Genomic DNA, 23,402 nt, shown 5'->3' on the forward strand with positions numbered 1-23,402 from the left:
CAAGGGTCGGCTTTTCAGAACTCTGAGAAACAGTGCCTGCGAAGACTGCGGCTCTTGCGCTAAATGATCGCAGACCTCGGCACCCTTTTGGAGGACGACCTAAGGCCAATAGAAGCAGATGGCCACCTATTACCCATGGCGATCAAGGTAACTATAGCTCTCAATTTATTTTTGTGTTCGACTCATTCCAGGGCTCAGCTACTGACATCTTCAGGATCTCACAATCCGCAGCCGACAACTATATCAGCCAGGTGATGGATGTCTTGCTTGGGAGGGCATCACAGTACATGAAGTTTGAGACTGATGCGGCCAGTCAAGCCCAGAGGGCTGTTGGCTTCGCCTCCCTGGCAGGATTTCCTCAGGTTCTGCATGATAGACTGCACCCATGTGGCAATTAATGCTCAAATAAAAGCAAAATACGGCAGATGCTGGAAATCTGAAATAAAAACGGAAAGTGCTGGAAATACTCAGCAGGTCAGGTAGCATCTGTGGCGAGAGAAGCCGAGTTAATGTTTCAGGTCTGTGACCTTTCATCAGAACTCAATTAAGGCTCCTTTGGAGCAGCCAAGTGTCTTTGTGAATCAGAAGGGATTCCACTTCTTCAGTGTGCTGATGGTATGCCACCACTGCAAGAGGATCCTGCAGGTGTGTGCCAAGTTTCCAGGGAGCTGCCATGACACCTTTATCCTTTGGCAGTCTCAGGTGGCTCAGCTCTTCATCCCACCAGACAGCCTCAGTGGATGTCTCCAGGGTGACGGGACCGGGTTATTAACACCAGTAAAGAATCCCACCTCAGAGGCACGCAAGAGGTACAGTTGGAGCCTTCTTAGGACCAGGGCCACAATAGAGCAAGCTATTAACATTCTCAAAATGCTGTTCTGGTGTCTTGAAGATTTGGGGGTGCCGTTCAATATGAGCTGGCAAGGGTCTCCCGCATAGTGGTGGTGTGTTGCACCCTGCACAACTTGGCACTTCGAAGAGGAGTGGAAGTGGTGCCAGAGGAAGATGGGGGTTGCTCAGCATCCTCAGAGGAGGATGATGGAAGAGGAGGAGAGCCTGGCAGAGCATAACCATCCAGAGGTATTGTTGATGTCTGCTGCCAGAGACCTGCATGCCAGAGAAGTTTGCGACGCCCTTATTCAGGCATGCTTCAGATGAATACAGTGCATCCAGCATTGCACTTGTGCCATCAGGTTAATATGGCAGATGGTATAGCTGCACCCACCAGCCACATCCAACAAACAAATCTACTCACTACAAAGAGTCACCCACCCATTACATATGCAGCTGTGCATCATCATCCATGAGCAAATGCCTCTCACCTACATTCACCTCCCCACGGTCAATGTGGAATGGAACAGAAACAACTCCATGACACTTAGCATCCAAGTGACTCCCTTTGTGCAACTAAGACTGTTTCAGCATCCGCTCTTTCCTACTTCTACATGGTGCTATCCGCTGTGGCTTCAGCAGAGCTGGAGGCAGGTTGCATGTTTCCCTGCTCTGTCACATGAGATGCCTATGGCGGATGTCCTCTGTGTTGTTGAGCCTGTGAGGGCCTTGCCAAAGACTGCCCCACCTGCTTCTATGCCACAGCGGCCTCGGTCATGGAGGCAGGATGCAGAGGGGCCGTGACATGCGGGAACCTTGAGGAGAGCCCCCACTGCTATCATCCCCGTCTCCCTCTTCCCTATCGGGGCCCACCTGCACTTCCCTGTTAACCAAAAGTGGGAGAGCACTTGGCTGCATTTCATTGTAGTGTTCAGCTATAAAGGTGACTGCTTCATTCTTGTCAATTTCACTGCCATCCTATGGAGGCCATTATTTTGATCCTGCATTCACTCTTTGGTTTGTCACACATGACTCTCCATGAGGTTGGCCACTCATTCACTGGAGGTCGTCATGAGAGCAAATGCCTGAGACATCATGGCGCTTATAGTTATACAGCACAGAAGCAGGCCCTTCGGCCCATCATGTCTGTGCCAGCCATCAAGCACCTAACTATTCTAATCCCATTTTCCAGCACGTGGCCCATACCCTTGTATGCTATGACATTTCAAGTGCTCATCTAAATACCTATTAAATGTGAGGATTCCTGCCTCTATCACCCCTTAAGGCAGTGCATTCCAGATTCCAACCACCCCCGGGTGAAAACATTTTTCCTCAAATCCCCGCTGAACCTCCTGCCCCTTAACTTAAATCTGTGCCCCCTGGTTATTGACCCCTCCGCTAAAGGAAAAAGTTTCTTCCTATCTAACCTATCAATGCCCCTCATAATTTTGTATACCTCAATCATGTCCCCCCTCAGCCTTCTCTGCTCTAAGGAAAACAACCCTAGCCTTTTCAGTCTCTTGTCATAGCTGAAATGCTCCAGCCCAGGCAACATCCTGGTGAATCTCCTCTGCACCCTCTCCCATGCAATCACATCCTTCCTATAATGTGGTGCCCAGAACTGTACACAGTACTCCAGCTGTGGCCTAACTAGCATTTTATACAGCTGTGTGTCCTTTTCTCTGTGTGAATGATGTGTGCCAGCATGTAGCGCCAAAGGCACATCCCTTTGCACCGTTGGCCCTTCAGGAGAGCCAACGTATGCAATAACATCATTGCCATGCCACTATTACTCATGAGCGTCTCCATGGATGCATTGACATGGACATTGGCTCAGTCAGCTGCTGCCTCTAATGGTTTACACAGGGATGCTGCAGATGTGGACTGGTGCACAGCAGGTGAGCGAGGATGATTTGTGGCTTGCAGAGCTCATGTCGGTTCCTATGGAGCAGATAGCCTTTGTCTGATAAGCCACTTCCATACATCCCTAGCTCACCGCTAGCCCTGCGTGCAGAGCCTGGGTGCCATCTGCGCTCCCAAGCATCTTTCATGTTGTAGATCTTCAGCGCTCTCACAGTCCGAGGAGGAATCCTGTTGACGTCTCTCCTCATCATGCCAGGCCCGGCCCCTATTGGGTGCGTAGTTGTGTAGAACAGAAAGAAAGGAGCTGGCCTTTTCGGCCCCTAGTACAGGGCATCACTGTATCCATCCAGGCATTGGAAGCGATCTTTCAGCATGCCGATCTCCTGCTCAATGGTGGCTCATGTAGCTCAGTGGCTGGCGTAGTATCTCTCCTCTTCAGCAGCGGTGGGGTCTCTCACTGGTGTCAGGAGCCATGTCTGCAGGGATAGCCCTTATCTCCAAGAAGCCACCCCTCCATCTGAGCTAGTTCAGTGAGCAGCGGTGGCAGCTGGGACTGGCACAGGTCCCAGGTGTCATGACAGCTGCCTGAGAAGCGGTCACAGATTTGCATGAAGCATCTGCGTGATCACATACCAGCTTCACCTAAATTGAGAGGTTTCCTTTGATGGTAACGTCTGCAGGTGGTAGCCTGGCGGGAGGCCTGATGGCCACATGATTGCAGTATATGAACATTAGAATTAGAACATTACAGCGCAGTACAGGCCCTTCGGCCCTCGATGTTGCGCCGATCTGTGAAACCATCTGACCTACACTATTCCATTTTCATCCATATGTCTATCCAATGACCACTTAAATGCCCTTAAAGTTGGCGAGTCTACTACTGTTGCAGGCAGGGCGTTCCACACCCTTACTACTCTGAGTAAAGAAACTACCTCTGACATCTGTCCTAATATCTATCACCCCTCAACTTAAAGCTATGTCCCCTCGTGTTTGCCATCACCATCCGAGGAAAAAGACTCACTATCCACCCTATCTAACCCACTGATTATCTTATATGTCTCTATTAAGTCACCTCTCCTCCTCCTTCTCTCCAACGAAAACAACCTCAAGTCCCTCAGCCTTTCCTCGTAAGACCTTCCCTCCATACCAGGCAACATCCTAGTAAATCTCCTGTGCACCCTTTCCAAAGCTTCCACATCCTTCCTATAATGCGGTGACCAGAACTGCACGCAATACTCCAGGTGCGGTCTCACCAGAGTTTTGTACAGCTGCAGCATGACCTCGTGGCTCCGAAACTCGATCCCCCTACTAATAAAAGCTAACACACCATATGCCTTCTTAACAGCCCTATTAACCTGGGTAGCAACTTTCAGGGATTTATGTACCTGGACACCAAGATCTCTCTGTTCATCTACACTACCAAGAATCATCCCATTAGCCCAGTACTCTGCATTCCTGTTACTCCTTCCAAAGTGAATCACCTCACACTTTTCCGCATTAAACTCCATTTGCCATCTCTCAGCCCAGCTCTGCAGCCTATCTATGTCCCTTTGTACCCTACAACATCCTTCGGCACTATCCACAACTCCACCGACCTTAGTGTCATCCGCAAATTTACTAACCCACCCTTCTACACCCTCTTCCAGGTCATTTATAAAAATGACAAACAGCATTGGCCCCAAAACAGATCCTTGCAGTACACCACTAGAAACTAAACTCCAGGATGAACATTTGCCATCAACCACCACCCTCTGTCTTCTTTCAGCTAGCCAATTTCTGATCCAAAGCTCTAAATCACCTTCAACCCCATACTTCCGTATTTTCTGCAATAGCCTACCGTGGGGAACCTTATCAAACGCCTTACTGAAATCCATATACACCACATCCACTGCTTTATCCTCATCCACCTGTTTGGTCACCTTCTTAAAAAACTCAATAAGGTTTGTGAGGCACGATCTACCCTTCACAAAACCGTGCTAACTATCGCTAATGAACTTATTCTTTTCAAGATGAATATAAATCCTATCTCTTATAACCTTTTCCAACATTTTACCCACAACCGAAGTAAGGCTCACAGGTCTATAATTACCAGGGCTGTCTCTACTCCCCTTCTTGAACAAGGGGACAACATTTGCTATCCTCCAGTCTTCCGGCACTATTCCTGTCGACAATGACGACATAAAGATCAAGGACAAAGGCTCTGCAATCTCCTCCCTAGCTTCCCAGAGAATCCTAGGATAAATCCCATCTGGCCCAGGGGACTTATCTATTTTCACACTTTCCAAAATTGCTAACGCCTCCTCCTTGTGAACCTCAATCCCATCTAGCCTAGTAGTCTGAATCTCAGTATTCTCCTCGACAACATTTTCTTTCTCTACTGTAAATACTGACGAAAAATATTCATTTAACGCTTCCCCTATCTCCTCTGATTCCACACACAACTTCCCACTACGATCCTTGATTGGCCCTAATCTAACTCTAGTCATTCTTTTATTCCTGATATACCTATAGAAAGCCTTAGGGTTTTCCCTGATCCTATCTGCCAATGACTTCTCGTGTCCTCTCCTTGCTCTTCTTAGCTCTCCCTTTAGATCCTTCCTGGCGAGCTTGTAACTCTCAAGCGCCCTAACTGAGCCTTCACGTCTCATCCTAACATAAGCTGCCTTCTTCCTCTTGACAAGCGCTTCAACTTCTTTCGTAAACCATTGCAACCTATGGTTCTCCGGCAATGGTGCTGAAACCAACAGCCCTCTGGGCCTGGCTGTGAGAGTCCGTCCTGAAGCGGACATACTCGCTGGCCCTCCGGTGCAGGGCATTGGTGACTTCTCTGATGCAGCTCATGGCCACGATGAACTCCTCTATCTTCAGTGCAAGGCACTGCACTGCCTCTGGGAACTCTGACAGATGACCAACCATTTCCTTTTGCTGCCCAACAAGTACCTGCTTCGCATATGACCCCTGAGGCTCAGCGTCTGTGTCTAGCTGAATATAGCTGCATGCTTCCTCAGGCTTCTGATGGGGATTCTCCCCAGCTGTCTCTGTCTCCTGTACTTGCTCCTGCTCATGTGAAGTGTTCCTCACCTTGTGTCACCCTTTCTATCTATGACACAGGACACACCGAGCTGAGTGTATCTGTGCTGGTGGAAGGTGTGTCTGAGCCATGTGACAATACTTCCTCAGAGTGATGCTGCTCCTCTGAGTACTCCACTACCACCTCCTTCCACTCTTGGTATGGCTCTGGCAACCCCCTTGCAGAAGATGAAAGGCATTTGTTAGTGCTGCATGCAGGTGAGAAAGGATTCAAAATCTAGCCATTTACAGACCATCAGATTTAATATATTGGTGACAATGGTTCAATGTGAGTGACAAGTCAGAACCAAGTGGCAGTGTGATATATAATGCTTTCATCCAGTCTCTGTTGCACCCCATCTCTTCATCAGCAACAGCCTGCACTGCTGCCACCCTGCCAATTTCCAGAGCATTCTTCTTCATTACCACCAGGGTGACCAAGGATGCAACTCCACCTCAGCTTCTCTGCCTCGCCCAAGAGTTGTAGGCTCTCTTCTCCTGCAATGAGAAAAGGCAAAGAGTTAGGACTATGAGGAGTGCAAATTTTGCTCAGGAAGGAGGCACAACATTTGTGGGGGGGGGGGGGGGGGGGTGTGGGAGGGGTGTGCTTGTGTGGTAACTCTGGGAGGGGGAGCACTAGGTCAGCACATTGAGGGTGAGTCAGTGCTGTCTGTAGTGAGTGAGAGTTAAGGAGGGAGCCTGGAGCATCATTCTTCTGTTATTCATGTACCATTAGCTAGATTTAGTTCACTACCTATTTGCTCATTACAAAATCTAATATGGCCTGCCCCTTGTTGGTTCTAGGACATATTGTTTAAGAAAACTATCCCAGACATTCACTACCTTTCTGACATGTGCTAATCTGTTTATCCCACTCAATTTAAACCTTTACTACATGTTTGCCTAATCTCAGCATTTATACAAACTGCCACTTCACAGTTACTACCAGAGAGCTTATACACAAGTTCTACTATAGTCTTAAATCATTTCTATTTCTTAATTCTACCCATAAAGTCCCTGCTGCCAGCTTAGCTCTCATTATATCCTTTAAGATGGAAGTTTTTTTTTATTTGTTCATAGGATGAGGGCATCGCTGGCTAGGCCAGCATATATTGCCCATCCCTAATGGCCCTTGAACTGAGTGGCCATTGCAGAGGGCATTTTAAGAGTCAACCACATTGCTGTGGATCTGGAGTCACATGTAGGCCAGACCAGGTAAGGACGGCAGATTTCCTTCCCTAAAGGACATTAGTGAACCAGATGGGTTTTTGCAACAATCGACAATGGCTTCATGATCATACTAGACTAGCTTTTTAATTCCAGATTTTTTTTATTAATTGAATTCAAATTTCACCATCTGCTGTGGTGGGATTCGAACCCATGTCCCCAGAGCATTAGCCTGGGCCTCTGGGCTACCAATCCAGTGACATTACCACTATGCTACCGCCTCCCCTTTCCATGGCACCCCAAAGCAACCTCCTGAGCCGACCTGCCTGCATCAACAACCCCACAAACCAATTAAGTTTATTGCTACCTCTTATTGATATCACACAGGATATTTTAATGTGTGTGCTTATCTTCCAAGTCCCTGACAACAGAGACACAAATGGATTTCCCAACTTGTTTCTGGTTCATAACAGGGATCTTGAAATTTTTTAACTCTACCTTCTTAAAGGGGAATGTCAGTGAGTCTTGAAAACCTGACCATTTATTCAGTCTTTAATTCTAAAAGGTATAGTATTTTAATTATTTCTAAATTCTACCCAATTAAGCCTATTATACCGATAGTCCATCACAACGCACCCTAACTTGTCCTTTGGTTCTAATGTTTTATTTACATGTTTTCTATTTCTCCTGTTTTAATTATTTTATATTTTTTAGTTTTCCCTTTACCTGTAGTGCCTAAAGCACAAGTCAGGCTACATCTGTAAAGAGAGAAAGAGAGAGTTGACATTTCAGGTTGATGATCTTTCAGCAGAACTCTACAGTTACATTCTAAACTAACCACTTGTAGATGTAAATTTTCTGATCTCATTTTATTTGGCATCAGTATATACATGAGGGTTCTTTTTGTTTATTTTACCCTTGTAATTCAACTAAAATTTAAATGTACACTAAGTGAAAACTAGTCTGGTCTCAAATTGACAATTTACATCAAAGGACCTCTAAACTGGCAGTCTGCTAAAACCTTTTTTTTAAAGCCTTATTTTGTTTTGGGTGGAAGAGGTTAACGTTTTGAGTATTTTTAGAATAATGAGCTAATGAACTAATTGCTTTTCCAATTTACTGGCATCTTTTTACAGTGCTGATTAGAACCTCTTGCATTTGTACAGTACTAATCAGTTATGTTTTTAGGATGAACATTCATTTACTGAAGAAGAGAAAGAGAAACTTCAAACTGCACTTTCTCTGGAAAAACAAGACCTCCAGTTGGTGCTGGAAACAGTATCTTTTCTCCTGGAACAGGTAAAGTAATGGAAACTCATATTACACAATATTTGGTCTCAGATATGTTCCTTTTCTTGGTTTTGATTAATATCTTTCAAAGGCTTGACAAAAGTGTTCCATTGAGTAGTATTACATTTTATAAAAGTTGTGGAACTGTAGTAGAAGTTCTTTAAGGTTTGACAAAAAAAACGAACTCATTTACTTCGAGATACATTACATATCTAAAATAGCGGAGTTTGGTTTGTGTAAATTGTAAGCACACATTGAACTGGTAAGTGTAAAATTGTTTGGGTGAGCCAAAATTTTGGGCATCGAAAATTCTCTAGTGTAGGACAGTAATATTCCAGATAGTTTTCTGAAAAGAGCTCAGAGAATTATCTGGTTCCTTGTAATTAATGATTTCTTGTGAAGTCTGAGTTTAACTATCGACCACCACCAACTTTCTCCCATCTTTTTCTCCCTGTGTCATGTGCTAGTGAGGACAGGAGCAGTACGATAAGGCAGGTTAATGCATGGCTGTAGAAATGGTGCAGGAGGAAGTGTTTCATACTACTTGGGCATTGGAACCAATTTTGGGGCAGGGGGTACCCGTACAAGATGGATGGGTTCACCTCAATAGGGCTGTGACCAATGTCCTTTTCAAGGAGGGTTTAAACTAATTTGTTGGGGAAGGGCATCAGGATGAAGCATTGGAAAGGAGAAACAATGTGTGCAGAGGACTGGGAGAGCCAGAGAGCATCAGAATAAAAAATGGATTAGAAATAGGAGGGATCAGACATGGGGCTATATGTGAGGTGGAGTAGGATGGGTGTGATGTGCATGTGTGTAAATACACAAAATGTGTAAGATTGAACTGCAGGCACAAATTGCCAGATGGGATTATGATCTAGTGGCAGTAATGGGGACCTGGCTTAAGCAAGAGGAGGAAAGGGCACTATTTCTGGCTACATGGTATTCAGAAAAGATAGGGAAGGAAAGAAAGGAAGGTTGGGGCGGTAGCAGCATTGATCAAAGATATTGTTATAACACTGATTATGTATTTGAGGGTATAAAAAAATTATTTGATTAGATGAAGGAACAATAGAGGAGCTATTAGGCTGCTGGGTGGAGAACATTGGCCAACAAATAATGGGAAGGAGATAGAGGAGCAAATTTTCAGACAAATTTCAGAAAAAAGTAACAACTATAGAGTAGTGTTAATGGGGGACTGAAAATAACAGGGTCAAGAGCAAAAAGGGGGAGGAATTCCTGAAATGTGTACAAGAGACCCTTCTTGATGAGTATGTTTCCAGCCCAACAAGGAAGGAAGCAGTGCTGGATCTGGTTCTAGAAAATGAAATGGGGCAAGTGGAATATGTTTCAGTGGGGGAGCATTTGGGAAACTGTGTCACGATGTCATTAGGTTTAGAGTAGTTATGGAAAAGGATCAGGAACAATCAAATGTGAAAATACTCAACTGGAGGAGGGCTAATTTCAGTGATTTGTAAAGGGATCTGGCCCAGCAGATTGGAATCAAAGATTGGCAGGTAAAAGAGTAAATGAGCAATGGGAGGCCTTGAAAGAGGGAATGATTCGGATATTGACTAGAAACATTCCCTCGAGGCGTAAAGGTAGGGCATACAAAGCTAGAGTTCCCTAAATTACTAAATATAAAAAGAAATAAAATGAAAAGGGAAAAAGGAGGCTTATGATAAATGTCAGGCTCATAATACAATAGAGAATCTAGCTGAATACAGAAATTACAGAGAAGAATTGAAATAGGAAATAAGAGGGCAAATAGTGCATGAAAATAGATTAGCAGATAACATAGGGAACCTGGAAGTCTTTTATAAACATTTAATTAGTATAACAACAGTCAATAAAGGAAAGGTGAGACCGATTAGGGGCCAATAAAGACTCCATGTTGAGGGAGAGGACATGGATGAGATATGAAGTGAGTACTTTGCTTCTGTCTTCACTAAAGAAGTAGATGCTGCCAATGTCAAAGTAAAAGAGGAAGGAATAGAAACAATGGATAAGACTAAAACAGATAAAGAAGAGGTACTTAAAGGGTTGGCAGTGCTCAAATTAGAACAGTCACTTAGTCCAGGTGGAATGCATCATAGCTTGCTGAGGGAAGCAAGGGTGGAGATAGCAGAGGGTTTAGCCACAATCTTCCAATCTTTCTTAGATATCGGAACAGCGAACTGGAAGATTACAAATGTTATACTCATGTTTGAAAAAAGGGAAAAGCGTAAAACCTGGCAACTACAGGCCAAATCAGTGGTGGGGAAACATTTAGTTAAAAATGATCAGAGCCAAAATTAATTGGCACTTGAAAAAAATCTGAGTTAATAAATGAAAGCCGGTATGAATTTGTTAAAGGTAAATAGTATCCTAGGCCCAAGCATCTTCAGCTGCTTCATCAATGACCTTCCTTTAATTATTAGGTCGGAAGTGGGGATGTTCACTGATAATTGCACAATGTTCAGCACCATTCGCGACTCCTCAGATATTGAAGCAGTCCATGTAGAAATACAGCAAGACCTGGACAATGTCCAGGCTTGGGCTGATAAGTGGCAAGTAACATTCGTGCCACACAAGTGCCAGGCAATGACCATCTCCAACAAGAGAGAATTTAACTATCTCTCCTTGACATTCAGTGGCATTACCATTGCTGAATCCCCCACTATCAACATCCCAGGGGTTTTCATTGACCAGAAACTGAACTGGAGTAGCCATATAAATACTGTGGTTACAAGAGCAGGTCAGAGGCTAGCAATCCTGCGGTGAGTAACTCACCTGACTCCCCAAAGCCTGTCCACCATCTACAAGGCATAAGTCAGGAGTGTGATGGAATACTCTCCACTTGCCTGGATGGGTGCAGCTCCAACAACACTCAAGAAGCTCGACACCATCCAGGACAAAGCAGCCTGCTTGATTGGCACCCCATCCACAAACATTCACTCCCTCCACCACCGATACACAGTGGCAGCAGTGTGTACCATCTACAAGATGCACTTCTACAACGCACCAAGGCTGCTTAGACAGCACCTTCCAAACCCACGACCTCTACCAACTAGAAGTACAAGGGCAGTAAATGCATAGAAACACCACCACCTGCAAGTTCCCCTGAAAGTCTCACACCATCCTGACTTGGAACTATATCGTCATTCCTTCACTGTCACTGGGTCAAAATCCTGGAACTCCCTTCCTAACAGCACTGTGGGTATACCTACCCCACATGGAGTGCAGCAGTTCAAGAAGGCAGCTCACCACCACCTTCTCGAGGGCAATTAGGGATGAGCAATAATTGCTGACCTAGCCAGCGATGCCCACATCCCATGACTGAGTAAAAAAAGAGACTTGTTAATATAATTGAAGCCCGTGGGATTAAAGGGGCAGTGATAGAATGGATATGAAATTTGGATCAGAGACAGAAAATAGAGTAATGGTGAATGGTTGTTTGTCAGGCCGGTGTGAAGTATATGGTTGTGTCCCCCAGGAGCTGGTGTTCGGACCACTGATCTTTCGATATATATTAATGACCTGAACTTATATACAAAGCAAAAATTCAAAGCTTGCAGATGATAGGAAACTCATAAATGTATTAAAAAAGTGTGGAATATAATAATAGACTTCAGGAGGACATAGACTTGTGAAATGGGCAGACAAATGACACTTGCAATTTAATGCGGAGAAGTATGAACTGATCGATTTTGTTAGGACGAAAGAGAAGCAAAATGGTACAATTTTGAAGGGGGTGCAGGAACAGAGACACCTGGGTGTTTATGTATATAAATCTTTGAAGATGGCAAGACAAGTTGAGAAAGCATACTGGATCCTTGGCTTTATAAACAGGCATAGAGTACAAAGACAAAGTAGTTATGCTAAACTTTTATAAATCACTGGTTAGGACCCAACTGGAGTATTGTGTTCCATTCTGGGCACTACAGTTTAGAAAGGATGTCAAGGCTTTGGAGAGGATGCAAAGGCGATTTGCTAGAAAAGTACCAGAAATGCGGGACTTCAGTTATGCAGAGAGATTAGGGAAACTCGCTTTTTTTATCTTTAGAGCAGAGAAAGTTCAGGAGAGATTTAATAGAGGTGTTCAAAATTAGCTAACGGTTTTGATGGTGCACATAATGAGAAACTGTTTTCTGTGGCAGAAGGATGGGTAACTAGTGGACACAGATTTAAGGCATTTGGAAAAAGAACCGGAAACAAGATGAGTGATTGTTTTAGCACAGTGGGTTATAATCTGGAATGTTAAGCCTCAAAGGGTGTGGGAGCAGATTCAACAATAACTTTCAAAAGGGGAAATTAGAAATAGTTGAAGGGGAAAAATTTGCAGGACTATGGGAAAGGACAAGGGAATGGGACTAATTGGATAGCTCTTTAAAAGAGGCAGCACAGCACGATGGGCTGAATAGCCTCCTTTATACGCTGTATTAAGCAATGATTCTATATTTGGTTGGGTTTTGATTTTGTTAACTTGCCACTTTCTGGAATCTGGTCACTGAGGAGACACATCGCTCAAAATGCTTTCTGATTTTTTTTTCTGAGTAACTGAAGTTTCTATTCTATGGGTTCAAACAAAAAAGTTCAAAAAATACACATTTACAGTAATATATTTAAGTTGATTCATTGAATTTGTCTTTTCGTGCTTTTGTGAAAGTTTTTGCTTGAAGACTTCAATCTCCGAAATGCTTAGGTTTGTAGATTATATATTTGCTGAGACTTATGAATTTGTGAGCGCTGAATTTGGATTGTGCACCAATTTCCCAAAATGCATCAATACTATTGTCAGTAGTATTGATGCAATATTTTTCCTCAGCTTCCAGCATTTTCTTACCAGTATCTTACCTTCAATAATTATGAAAACAAAAGGGCAAAATTTCAAAAGCTTTCTTCAAGTTTAATTAATGCTGAGCCTGTGTGTGAGGGGGAAAAGAAGTTACATACCTGTTGTAGCATTTGTTTTGTGTTTTACAAGTTTCAGAAAAATGTGCTGTGATGAGAGATGGATTGCGAGTCTTTGTTGATGCTGGTGCTCAGTTTTCAAAAAATAAATACAACAGGAGGTTCAAAGCGAATAGTTTTCACATATGCTTTGCTGGTAGCAAAGGCCAGCAAATTTGTTGGCTTCAAAATTCAATTGGTACTTAAAAAAAAAAATTAAGATGTTAATACAGAAATGAGACTAACTTTGGTTAGTACACTTTCTGAAGTTTATAGAACACAGAACATAAGCTACACCAGGTGTATGTACATTCAGTACACTGTCATTGTTCTTTTTCCTTCTGCGCAGATGCAACCCCTGTAGTTTACTTTTTTAAAAAAAAAGCATGCACAACCTCTTTAAAAAGAAAACACTAAATGTAAATTTTATCAGGTGTTTTTTCAATTAATTTTGAGAAGGTTTAGAACTGAAAATGCCAGAAACTAGACAAAAATATTCCATCAGTGCAAATTACATCCTATGCCAATATACCCTGGGAATTGTCTCTAAATGCTCAGACAACACAATCCAGATTCAGTTCACTGCATCACAGCTCTGGGGAAATGTATCAAATCCAAGCCCTTTTGGGAAACCTGAGGCCTTTAAGTAAACATTTTAATGAACGCATTAAAAGACACAACTCGGTGGATAAATTTCATCACGTCAATGTGAAATATGCATTTGTTTGTTTGTTTAGACCTGCATTTGGGATATGAATTTCAGTTGCTGAGATAAAAAAGATAAAAAACATGTTGTCTGATTTGTGGGAACCTGGTGGCTGGATTGCATTGAAAGCTGCGTTTATATGGGAGTTGGGGTTGGGGGAAGGAAGCATTATAAATGTGGATGTTTGAAATGAGAAGAAAGTTGACAAACAAGTGTAGTATAAAAAGTGGACAGTGGGAAGTCAAGTTGCTCCAGCCAGAAGTGTACGCAGTGTTGAGATTATAATATGTAGATATATAGTCTTTGATCACATATATCTTGTGCCCTAAGGAACATGTATAAAGTACCCATCATACCTCTGTGATATTTGGTGGTCAACTGACATTATGCCCCATTCTTAGACCAATACCACTGTTCCCAAGCCAAAAATTTCACCCCTCATCAAAATCTTGGCTTTGCCGGAGGCTAGAACCAGCTTTTGAGGTGCTGGGTGAGATTCCCTAAAGAACTGTTACATAGTTTTAAGCAAGTAATTGCTTTTTATTGCATTGATACTAGGTGTAAGTGCATTTATTGCAGTTAGCTACATTGTCTAGACCTAGAGTTGGCTTCAGAGTGATGAGCAACTTATGACAAGTGAAAAGTTAGAGCACCATAAAGAATTACGGCCGGAATTTTACCTTAGGCGGACGGGAGTTCGCCACCGACATAAAAGTCGCTTCTGCCTAGCCCGAGGATCCGTCCCGTCTTTTATGGGTCCGCGGGCTTTAACTGTTCAGAGATGGGACTTGCACCTGCTTGAGGGAGGACGTCCTGCCTCATTGAGCTGCTGGCCAATCATCGGGCTGGCAGCTCTTAGTCCCAGCAGCGTCACCGGGAGCGATGGCCACTGCTGGGACTGCAGCCCTACCGAGGACATGGAGCCATGAGTGAGGTGAGTAAGGTTTGCCTCGCGGGGTACATCGGTTGCGGCCCGGTGAGGTAAGGGTGGTCGTTTGGGGGAAGAGGGGGTGGGGGGCGTCTTGGGTCCTGGGGGTGGGTTGGGAGGCGGGGCGGCCCTCAATTGGGCACCCTGTGCCCGATTGTCAGGGCACCCCCTCGGGGCGCGGAAAGGCCGGCAGCTCTCACTGGGCGGCCTTTCACATCCCCAGCCCGCCTCCTTACCACGGGTAAAATACCCGTGGAGGTGGGCGAAGGCCCTCAAGTGGCCATTAAGTGGCCACTTAAGGGCCTAGATTGGCCTGGAGCGGGCGGACTGTTTCTTGCCCCCCACCCGACCTCCGTAAAGTTGGCCGGAGGCGGGAGCGGGTCAGAAAGGCCTCCCGGAGCCTCCCACTCAATTTTACACCACCATCCGGCTCGTTGGGGTGCCATAAAATTCCGGCCTACATCTCTGCTTACATAGCAAGTCAAGAAAATAGAGCAAGTGCACTTCTGTCTCTACAGTTTATTTGAAATATTCTCAAATATGTGTCTTGAGTTTTCACTTTACTTATGTAATTTCTTATCAGGCAGCTTATTACAACATGAAACCTGCTGCTCTTCAACAACAACTAGAAAATATCCACCTGAGTCAAGAGAAGGCTGAGGCCTTTGCCCAGGCCTGGACAAATATGGGCCAAGATATTATTGAAAAATTAAGACAAAATACTTTTGCTCCTAAAAAGGTAATACAAGTCAAGATGATCAAAAATGAATACAGGGATGAGGTTTTCTTTTTAAAAAGCAAGAACTTGCACTTGTATATCACAAAAATATCCCAAAGCATTTCACATAAAGTAAATTACTTTGAAGTGTAGTTACAGTTTATCGCAACAGATGTGGCATCTACATATGGCATAGAAATGAATGATCAGTTTATTTTGTGGTTGGTAATGGTGGTGAGAAAGAATGGGCCACAATTCTCAGAGAATCACCTGCCATTTTTCAAATGGTGCTATATGATCTTTAATATTCACATGTACCACTAGAACGTGTAAATGGGGCCTCAGGCAACCTTTCCTCTGAAGTTGCAAGTAGTCTCTCAATGTGGTACTGGAGTGTCTTGGTAATATTCTGGAATGGAACTTGAATTCCTGACCAACTGATTCATAAGTGAGAATGCTATCAACTGAGCCATATTAATAGCCTTGACATATAAAACTTCTAGGATTTTGCTTTAACTTTTTTCTGCCTACGTGCAAAACCCTTGTGTTTTTCTCTGGGTACTTTAGAATCCGATCATGAAAAGCCAAGAATTATGGGGAATACAATGTACTTGAATTTCTTACAATAATTATAATTTCAGCAATGGTCAAGTCACTGAAGTTGTTTTGCTAAAGCATTTATAAATGATTTTGGCTTAAATTAGGGTATTAGAGTAGAGAAATGTAGGTGAGTCTAAGTAAGTGTGCTGCATTTTCTTACAAACATATCTTGTAAATGAACGTTTCTTGGGAGTGAAATTGATCTTTGGCAATTGTGCAAGATAGGTACGAGTAAATCGACAGCCTGTTTTACATTACACCCAATTATCTTTTCCACTGATTTCAATTGACCAATATTACCTGTTCCGAGCAAGCCGGGAGAAATGCACTGTTAATTCAGTCCCACTACTCCACAGGTAATATCAATAAATTTTCCCACCTACCGAAGAATAGCCAAGTTAGACATTCTATTTGTCCCCCAGAATAAAGCACACAAAACCAAGTTTCTTTAAACAACAACAACATTTACTATTTATTAGAAAAGAAATACTAAGTCTTAACTACTAATGAGATAAGTCTATATATTTGAAAAGATCCTTAGTTCCATAACCCTCATGCACAAACACATACATTCAAAATAAAACCAGTTAACCGGGGTAAAAGGATTTTGGTTTATAGCTGTTTCTTAGGAATAGAAGGAATAATAAAAATAAATCAGTTTGTCATGTTCTGGTAGGATGTTTTCGGTACCAGGTGTCCCAGAGTCGTATAGTCGGATGCCACTTAAACTCTCTCCAGGAAAGTTTGAAGAATAGGCTTTGATGGGTAGATGTTCAAGGCAATTCAACTACAGCAGGCGTCACATATGTCTTTCAGCATGGTGTAGCAACAGGTCTGCTCAGGACTCTCAGCAGCAATACAGCAGTTGAAGCTTTTTTCAGATTCTGGGATTTCCCAAAACACAGGAGGCAACAGGAACCACACTGGATGCAGGATATCTTCAGAGACAGGAGGCAATAGGAATCTGCCACCTTTCAAATGTAGGATTTCTTTTCAAGTGATGCAAGTCTCCTTTACAGAGAGGTCTTTTTCTCTAGTTACCAGGCAGGTCAGGTCTAAGTTTCAACACTTTGTCCAACTCACTGGTTTTTAAAAGTCCAAAGTGACAGTAAAAAGCCTTCCTGAGCCAATCACATGACCAGATACAGTGTCTCCTCTGTCGTTAAAAGTGTTGCTATGAGGTCAAACCCCTGGCTGGCTTCCTTGAAACTGCTTGCTTTTCCTATTCTTGTATACAAAGTCGACATGCAAAAATTCCAGCTATTTGCAGGTGTCCAAGTCCATTGAAAATCCTTTTTTTCCCCCAGTTTTTTAAAACACACACAATTCTAAGATTTTAGTACAAAAATAAAACCACTTGTAACATACCCTATTGTGTTGTGGATAACCTTAATTTGCTGCTTGCCTAGTGATACTGTAAAACAAGCTCTTTGAAGTAAATTTATATACACAGCTAGTAAATTTCCCATGGTGTTACACATGGTGAGTCAAAACCAAGTGCTGTATTAAGTCAAACAGGGTTAGAATGTTGGGCCAAGGTAGGGGAGGGGAGGCAGATAAATAAGTTGTCTGAAAATGTATTCCAATGTACAACATCTATTCTGCATTAATATCTTAAATTTAATCATATTTACAGCTTGAAAAAATTGGGTGGTGCCTTAACCTTGAAATGGGTCATTCAACGCAAGCCAAAATGAAGTCTCCTCATGCTATTCTTGAACTTGAAGTCAACAATGAAGACTCTGAGGTAAATGAAATAGTAATGTTATAAAGAGAAAAGCTGTCTTGAATTAGTAATTGGTATAGTTTGTATTAGAGAGCTATAACCATTCAGGTATATATCCCAGTATTCTGCATCCAGGCCCTAAAAATATTTTTTGATTAACTGACTTGAGCCAGTGCAGGGTTTTCTTTTGTGTGCCTCTGTTCTCCCCTTTTGTCTTTGAGGTAGTTAACTCCTGCTCACTACATTTCTATGGCCATTGCTTGCTTTTCCATACCTCACTCAAGTAATTATTTTCTTACATGAGCTTAGGCATTAACTCATAGCCAGTTATTTCTGATTGGTAACTGTGGAACTGTGCACCAGCATAATTGACCACTTTCAGGAGAGGAAGGGAGGAAAAATTATACATCTTTTGTAAAATAAAAATGCAAAGTAAGTTAGCCTGCTTGTATATGAAATGGTATATTTGCAGGATAGTTCCTTTCTCACGTCTGATAGCGATATCTTAGGAATGGTCTGATCTGTAGAAAAGTCACAGCGTAGTATGTTTATGAAAGGTGTGGAACACAATCAGCACTGTCACTACTGGTCATTAAAGGCTGAGATTGAAGGTGTATTACTTAAACAAAAACGGCAGTTCTTTTACATTATTTTAGGTGTTCCTATCATCTGATTCCAGTTCCCATGAGCACAACCCAAAATACCCATTCTACAACATCCTCACACCTTACCATCCCTCTTTCACAGACTATCACAGGTCCTCTCGGCCACAATATTGAAATAAATGCCACCACAAAACAACCATTCCATACCAACCTTATCCAACAAACCATCCAATATTCCATTCAAAACTCAACTAATCATGGTTTGAAATTCCCTTAGTGCCTGTCTTGCGGATCTCTTTGCCTGTCCTAGTGCTCCAATGCAGTGCTACCCCAGTGGCTGCAGCATGGCTGGTAGAAGGCTGCTGACTTTCAGTGGGTAAGACTGCAAATGGCCTTGCAGGATGACCTGGAACGGCTCTGGGCTTAGAAGGCCTGTCCCCATACTGAACCACCTTGGCATGGGCAGCAGTTTCCAGCATGGCTGGCTGACAGGCTACAGCAGGGGAGCTGGCAGAGTGGAATGGTGGGAGCACGAATGCTGTCATCCTGAGTGGACAGGAGGTTCATTCTCCATGGAATCATTGCCATTTCCCTGGGTGATGCCTCAGTTATCCTAGTAATCTGTTGGCGTGCAGATTGCTGGACTGCTGTAAGACTCTGAAAGCTGCTACAGCCACATGGTGCAACATGAATGGTTCCCATTGTTCAACCCCCCCACCTGACTGCAGCAAGTATATTTTTTCAGAGTTAATCCATAATTGCTGTATCATTGCACCCCTTGGTGTTTTATTTCTCAAATAAACAGACAGCAATCGGTCGTCTTGTAGGTTTTTAAAATAGAAAATCAGTTGTTTATTGATCAATATGTCTTAGCCCGAAATTGTTGCAACTGCATCCACTCGCGCACGAAGAGACAGGTAGAGAAGAAAAAAAAAGAAAGTGACCTTTAGTGGTGGGGGGAGGTCACAGTAAACCTGTTGAATTCTCTTGGAAATCAAGTCATCGATTGGTGCAGGCCTGAGATGATTGTAGATTTCTCTCTTGGTTGAAGGTTCAGTTGAAGACGGTGAGTCACAGCTGTATAATGTAGATGTAGGATTCCGCAGCAAGGTATGTGCTTTCTGGCTTGGCTGGAACACAAGCTGTTAGGATGTTGCTTTTGTCTCTGTCCTTTTTTAAGGTAAAACTGTGTCACCCCTCACCTCCTCGTAGGAGATGTTCTCATCTCTCCCCATGGTGATTGCACAATGGCCCAGGACATGGCTACTTCATACCTTTTGTTTCAGAAGAAGATTTTCAGTTCTGGAATGTTTTTAGGATGTAGTGCAATTTACAGCTAAGAAGCTTTGAAGATTTGTCCTTTCTCTTTGTCAGACAGTTTGAATGCACAAAAGGACAACCTCTTTTTCTATGGTGGCCATTTTGGATCATTGTTCACTTTTTAAGAATAGAGATTCAGTTTTTCATAACTCTTGAGAGTTAGTTCATGATTGCTGTATCATTGCACTTCTGGTGTACGTGAGAAAGCCCCTTTGAGCACTGGTATCCGCAGCCATGATGGCAACAGTCTGAGGCTGTATGGTAACAAGCTTAGATTTCATGACTTCAGTCCGAGCTTCCACTGCATACATTGGGTGGCCTCTGCTTGTGCTGTAATTGATGCTTAGACTTTGGCCATCAAATACTGCTCCATGATTGGGTCCACAAGTGTTCTGATGGAGTTTGTCTCCACTTCCACATTAGAAAACATGATCCCCAAGCTCTGTGCAAAGCCGTGTGCCTTTGTCTATGAACCACGCTCTCCATGCTCCTAGACAGTGACAGCAGGCTTTCTGGCGTTCCTCCAACGCACCAAGCAATTTCTTCTTGCATGCCCATCAGCCTTTTTCTGTACACTGCCCCATCTTGAGTCATCTGTAACAGAATTTGTTTGCGACCTCTGGGAACCTGACACCCATGTTACCATTTCCTCTGTCCCTGGCTGCAGGCCACTTGTGCCCGGTGGCTCACCACATTCAGATCCTGCCTCTATGCAACTCCTTAATGTAGGCCGGTGGCTGAGTGTAAGACTCAGTGACAGTGTTTCTTCTTCATCAGTGAACTACTCCTCTTGGCCTTCATGCTGGTGCACCACTGCCCAGCCAAATGGCCATTCTTGGGTATCTGAATGGAGAAAGGCAAGGGTAGGGTTGTGGTGAGGAGAATGGGGGTTGGTGGAATGTTAAAGGTGCATCTTGACGGCATCTGCAGTTTGCACATCAGAAGAGATTGTGGGTTGAGGCAGAAGTGGGATGTGAGAAGGTGGATTAGGTAGGGACATACTGTCATCTTGTACGGTCTGAACCCACCACTGGCTACAACTTCAGCAATGGCCAATCCGATTATGGTGACCACTATTTCCTCCATGGCAATGAGAATATGCAGACGTTTCTGTCCTCTGCCATTTAGCTGCTGATGCCTCTGGTTGTGTACCACCCTGGTTGGCTCCCGAACATGCTGTTCTAAGAAACTATCCCAAAACATTCTATGAACTCCTTACCTAGGCTACCTTTGCCCATCTGATTTTTCCAGTCTATATGTAGATTAAAATCCTCCATGATTATCACTGCACCTTTCTGACAAGCTCCCATTATTTCTTCCTTTTATACCCTGGCCTACTACTTACAACTATACAGCCAATGGTTGTAAATAGACCTTTACTTATTTTAAGAGTGAGGCATCTCAAAATTTAAATAATCTGATTTTAAAAAGGGACTTTAAATGTCTTGTCAATTATATTTTTATCATTGCTGTTGCTTCTCTAATCCTCAGAAGTGTGAGAGCAACATGGGGATATTTTACATACATCTAGTTGGTGAAACTTGTTTTTAATTAGATCAAATATCCCATTGACTGGTTCAAACATCCCAATGGTTAGTCAATCAGCAAAAATAACTGCACTTAGTTTCAGTCAGGAATTCTTGCCTCACAGACATATGATTGGTTTGAGTAATGAGGCTTTTAATGTGATGATCTCCGAATGCGCCCTATGGATTTATATTTTTCTTTTTCAGTTTTGCTTTGTGTGCCTAGCTAGGCTGTCATCATACAGTACATGCTTCTGGCACTGATCCATACAATACATTACCTACATCAACAAGCTAATGCCTCTGTCTGACTACCATTTGTCAAAGACTTTAAGTACTGTGCAAAATGCTATAGTCCTTGCCATGATTGTTATAGCAAATGCTTGTTGCCTAAGCAAGAAACTGCTAAATGTTATTCAAGACCATAAAATACAACCATAATAAATGATTGTACCATGCTTCTTACAAGGAAGTGTTGGCATTTTATGGTGCTGAGAACTCTGGCCTCAGCTGACTGGTAAATCACTAATGTTGCACAATGCCAGTGGAAACAGGTACTGAGGCTCTTTCACGCCCTTTAGTGTTGAAACTTCCTCAGCATTAGGAGTACTACCATTGAAAAATCATCAGCAACAGCCAGAGATATACGTGCACTAGCATTTGATTTTCTTTAGACATGGACTCTTAAGCTCAGAGGTCCCAGCACCAGTTGGGAAAGTGAGATTGAAGCAATCTTGGTGCTGGTTGACCCAAGTACCCTTAGGACAGTACTTTATTAGGGATTGTAAAAACAAAATGTAAATTTTCCTCCTGGGGAAAACTATAACCTGTGAATGTATCTTTAAGTTACTCTGGCTTAGTGGATCCAATCCTTCATTATGGAGGATGGGTTAAATATCTTCATCTGCATGAGTGTATTCTACTCTGCAGCATAAAAGGATTGTCCTTCTGAGATATCCACCAGCTTCAAGACAGGCTGAGAGTTCAAGGAAATGGTCAAATCTGGCATTCTCCCCTCAGACAGCATGCTGGGAAATTAAAGAGCACACTGTGTAAAGCCCTGAACAAAACTGTCTGTGACTTGGCAGAATCAAGTATTTCCATAACCTACAGGCACAAGTCTGGGTATGTTGGAATACTCTCCATTTGCCTGAATTGGGCAACAACATCCAGGACAAAGCAGCCCTCTTGATTGGCACCCCATCCACCACCTTAAATGTTCACTCCCTCCACCACTGGTGTACTGTGGCTGCAATGTGTACCATCTGCAACAGGGTTCTCCAACCTTTTCAGGCGGAGGGCTGTATTGCGATTATATGCTCGGCCCCGGGGGGCCGGTGAGCAATTTTTGAAAGATAAAGGCATTAAAAATTTATCTTACTAATAAAAACAAGAATAAATGTGCATTTTTGTGAAGAAGCTTTAAATGAGAAGACTAATTTTATTGACTTACTTTCTAGTCACTATATTGAAAATGATTTAGTGACATACCTGCCATTGTTTTTGCTTTAATAAGTAGTCAATCTCTGCCCACACACTTGATGTAGCGATGCAGAGTATTTTGGATAAATGTCCATCTGTCAGGAGAGACCTTGATCTCTTCTCCCTCTCCCCGTGCTCTGTGTGTGTCACGTTCTCTCTTCCCTCCCACCTACCCTCTAGGATTAGGGGACACAGACTGAAAGTTTTGTGCAAAAGATGCAGGGGGAATATGAGGAAGCACTTTTTTACACAGTGGGTGGGAATGACCTGGAACTCACTGCTCACAAGGATGGTGGAGGTGGAGACGATCAGTGACTTCAAGAGGAAGTTGGATGGCCACTTAAGAAATCGATTTGTGGGGCTACGGGGATTGAGCCAGGGAGTGGGACAGACTGCAAAGCTCCGTGGAGAGCTGGCATGGGCTCGTTGGACAGAATGGCCTCTTTCCATGCTGTAAGTAAATGACTCTTTGACTCTCGGTCTCCCCTTTGGCCCCCGCTCTCGGTCTCCCCTTTGGCCCCCGCTCTCGGTCTCCCCTTTGGCCCCGCTCTTTGAACTGAATAAACTGTAACTCGATAAAGGATGCAGGAATGAGCAAAATCTTCCTTACTTGCTGTTTAATAAACTGCCTGAGCAATG

The 23,402-nt window shown here is 43.3% G+C and overlaps 1 protein-coding gene across 2 annotated transcripts in view; it reads left to right on the plus strand.

Annotated features, from left to right (window-relative positions):
• The window catches only part of commd10 (COMM domain containing 10), a 131,988-nt gene that overhangs the window by 8,222 nt on the left and 100,364 nt on the right, over nt 1-23,402 (plus strand). For both annotated transcript variants that reach the window (XM_068028852.1, XM_068028851.1), the window contains exons 3-5: nt 8,119-8,229; nt 15,370-15,525; nt 17,741-17,851. In XM_068028852.1, coding sequence (XP_067884953.1) covers nt 8,119-8,229; nt 15,370-15,525; nt 17,741-17,851 — 378 coding nt within the window. The remainder of the gene's footprint in view (nt 1-8,118; nt 8,230-15,369; nt 15,526-17,740; nt 17,852-23,402) is intronic.

This window comes from Heterodontus francisci, chromosome 4 (genome assembly GCF_036365525.1).
Source record: "Heterodontus francisci isolate sHetFra1 chromosome 4, sHetFra1.hap1, whole genome shotgun sequence".
In the NCBI taxonomy this organism is placed as follows: Eukaryota; Metazoa; Chordata; class Chondrichthyes; order Heterodontiformes; family Heterodontidae; genus Heterodontus; species Heterodontus francisci.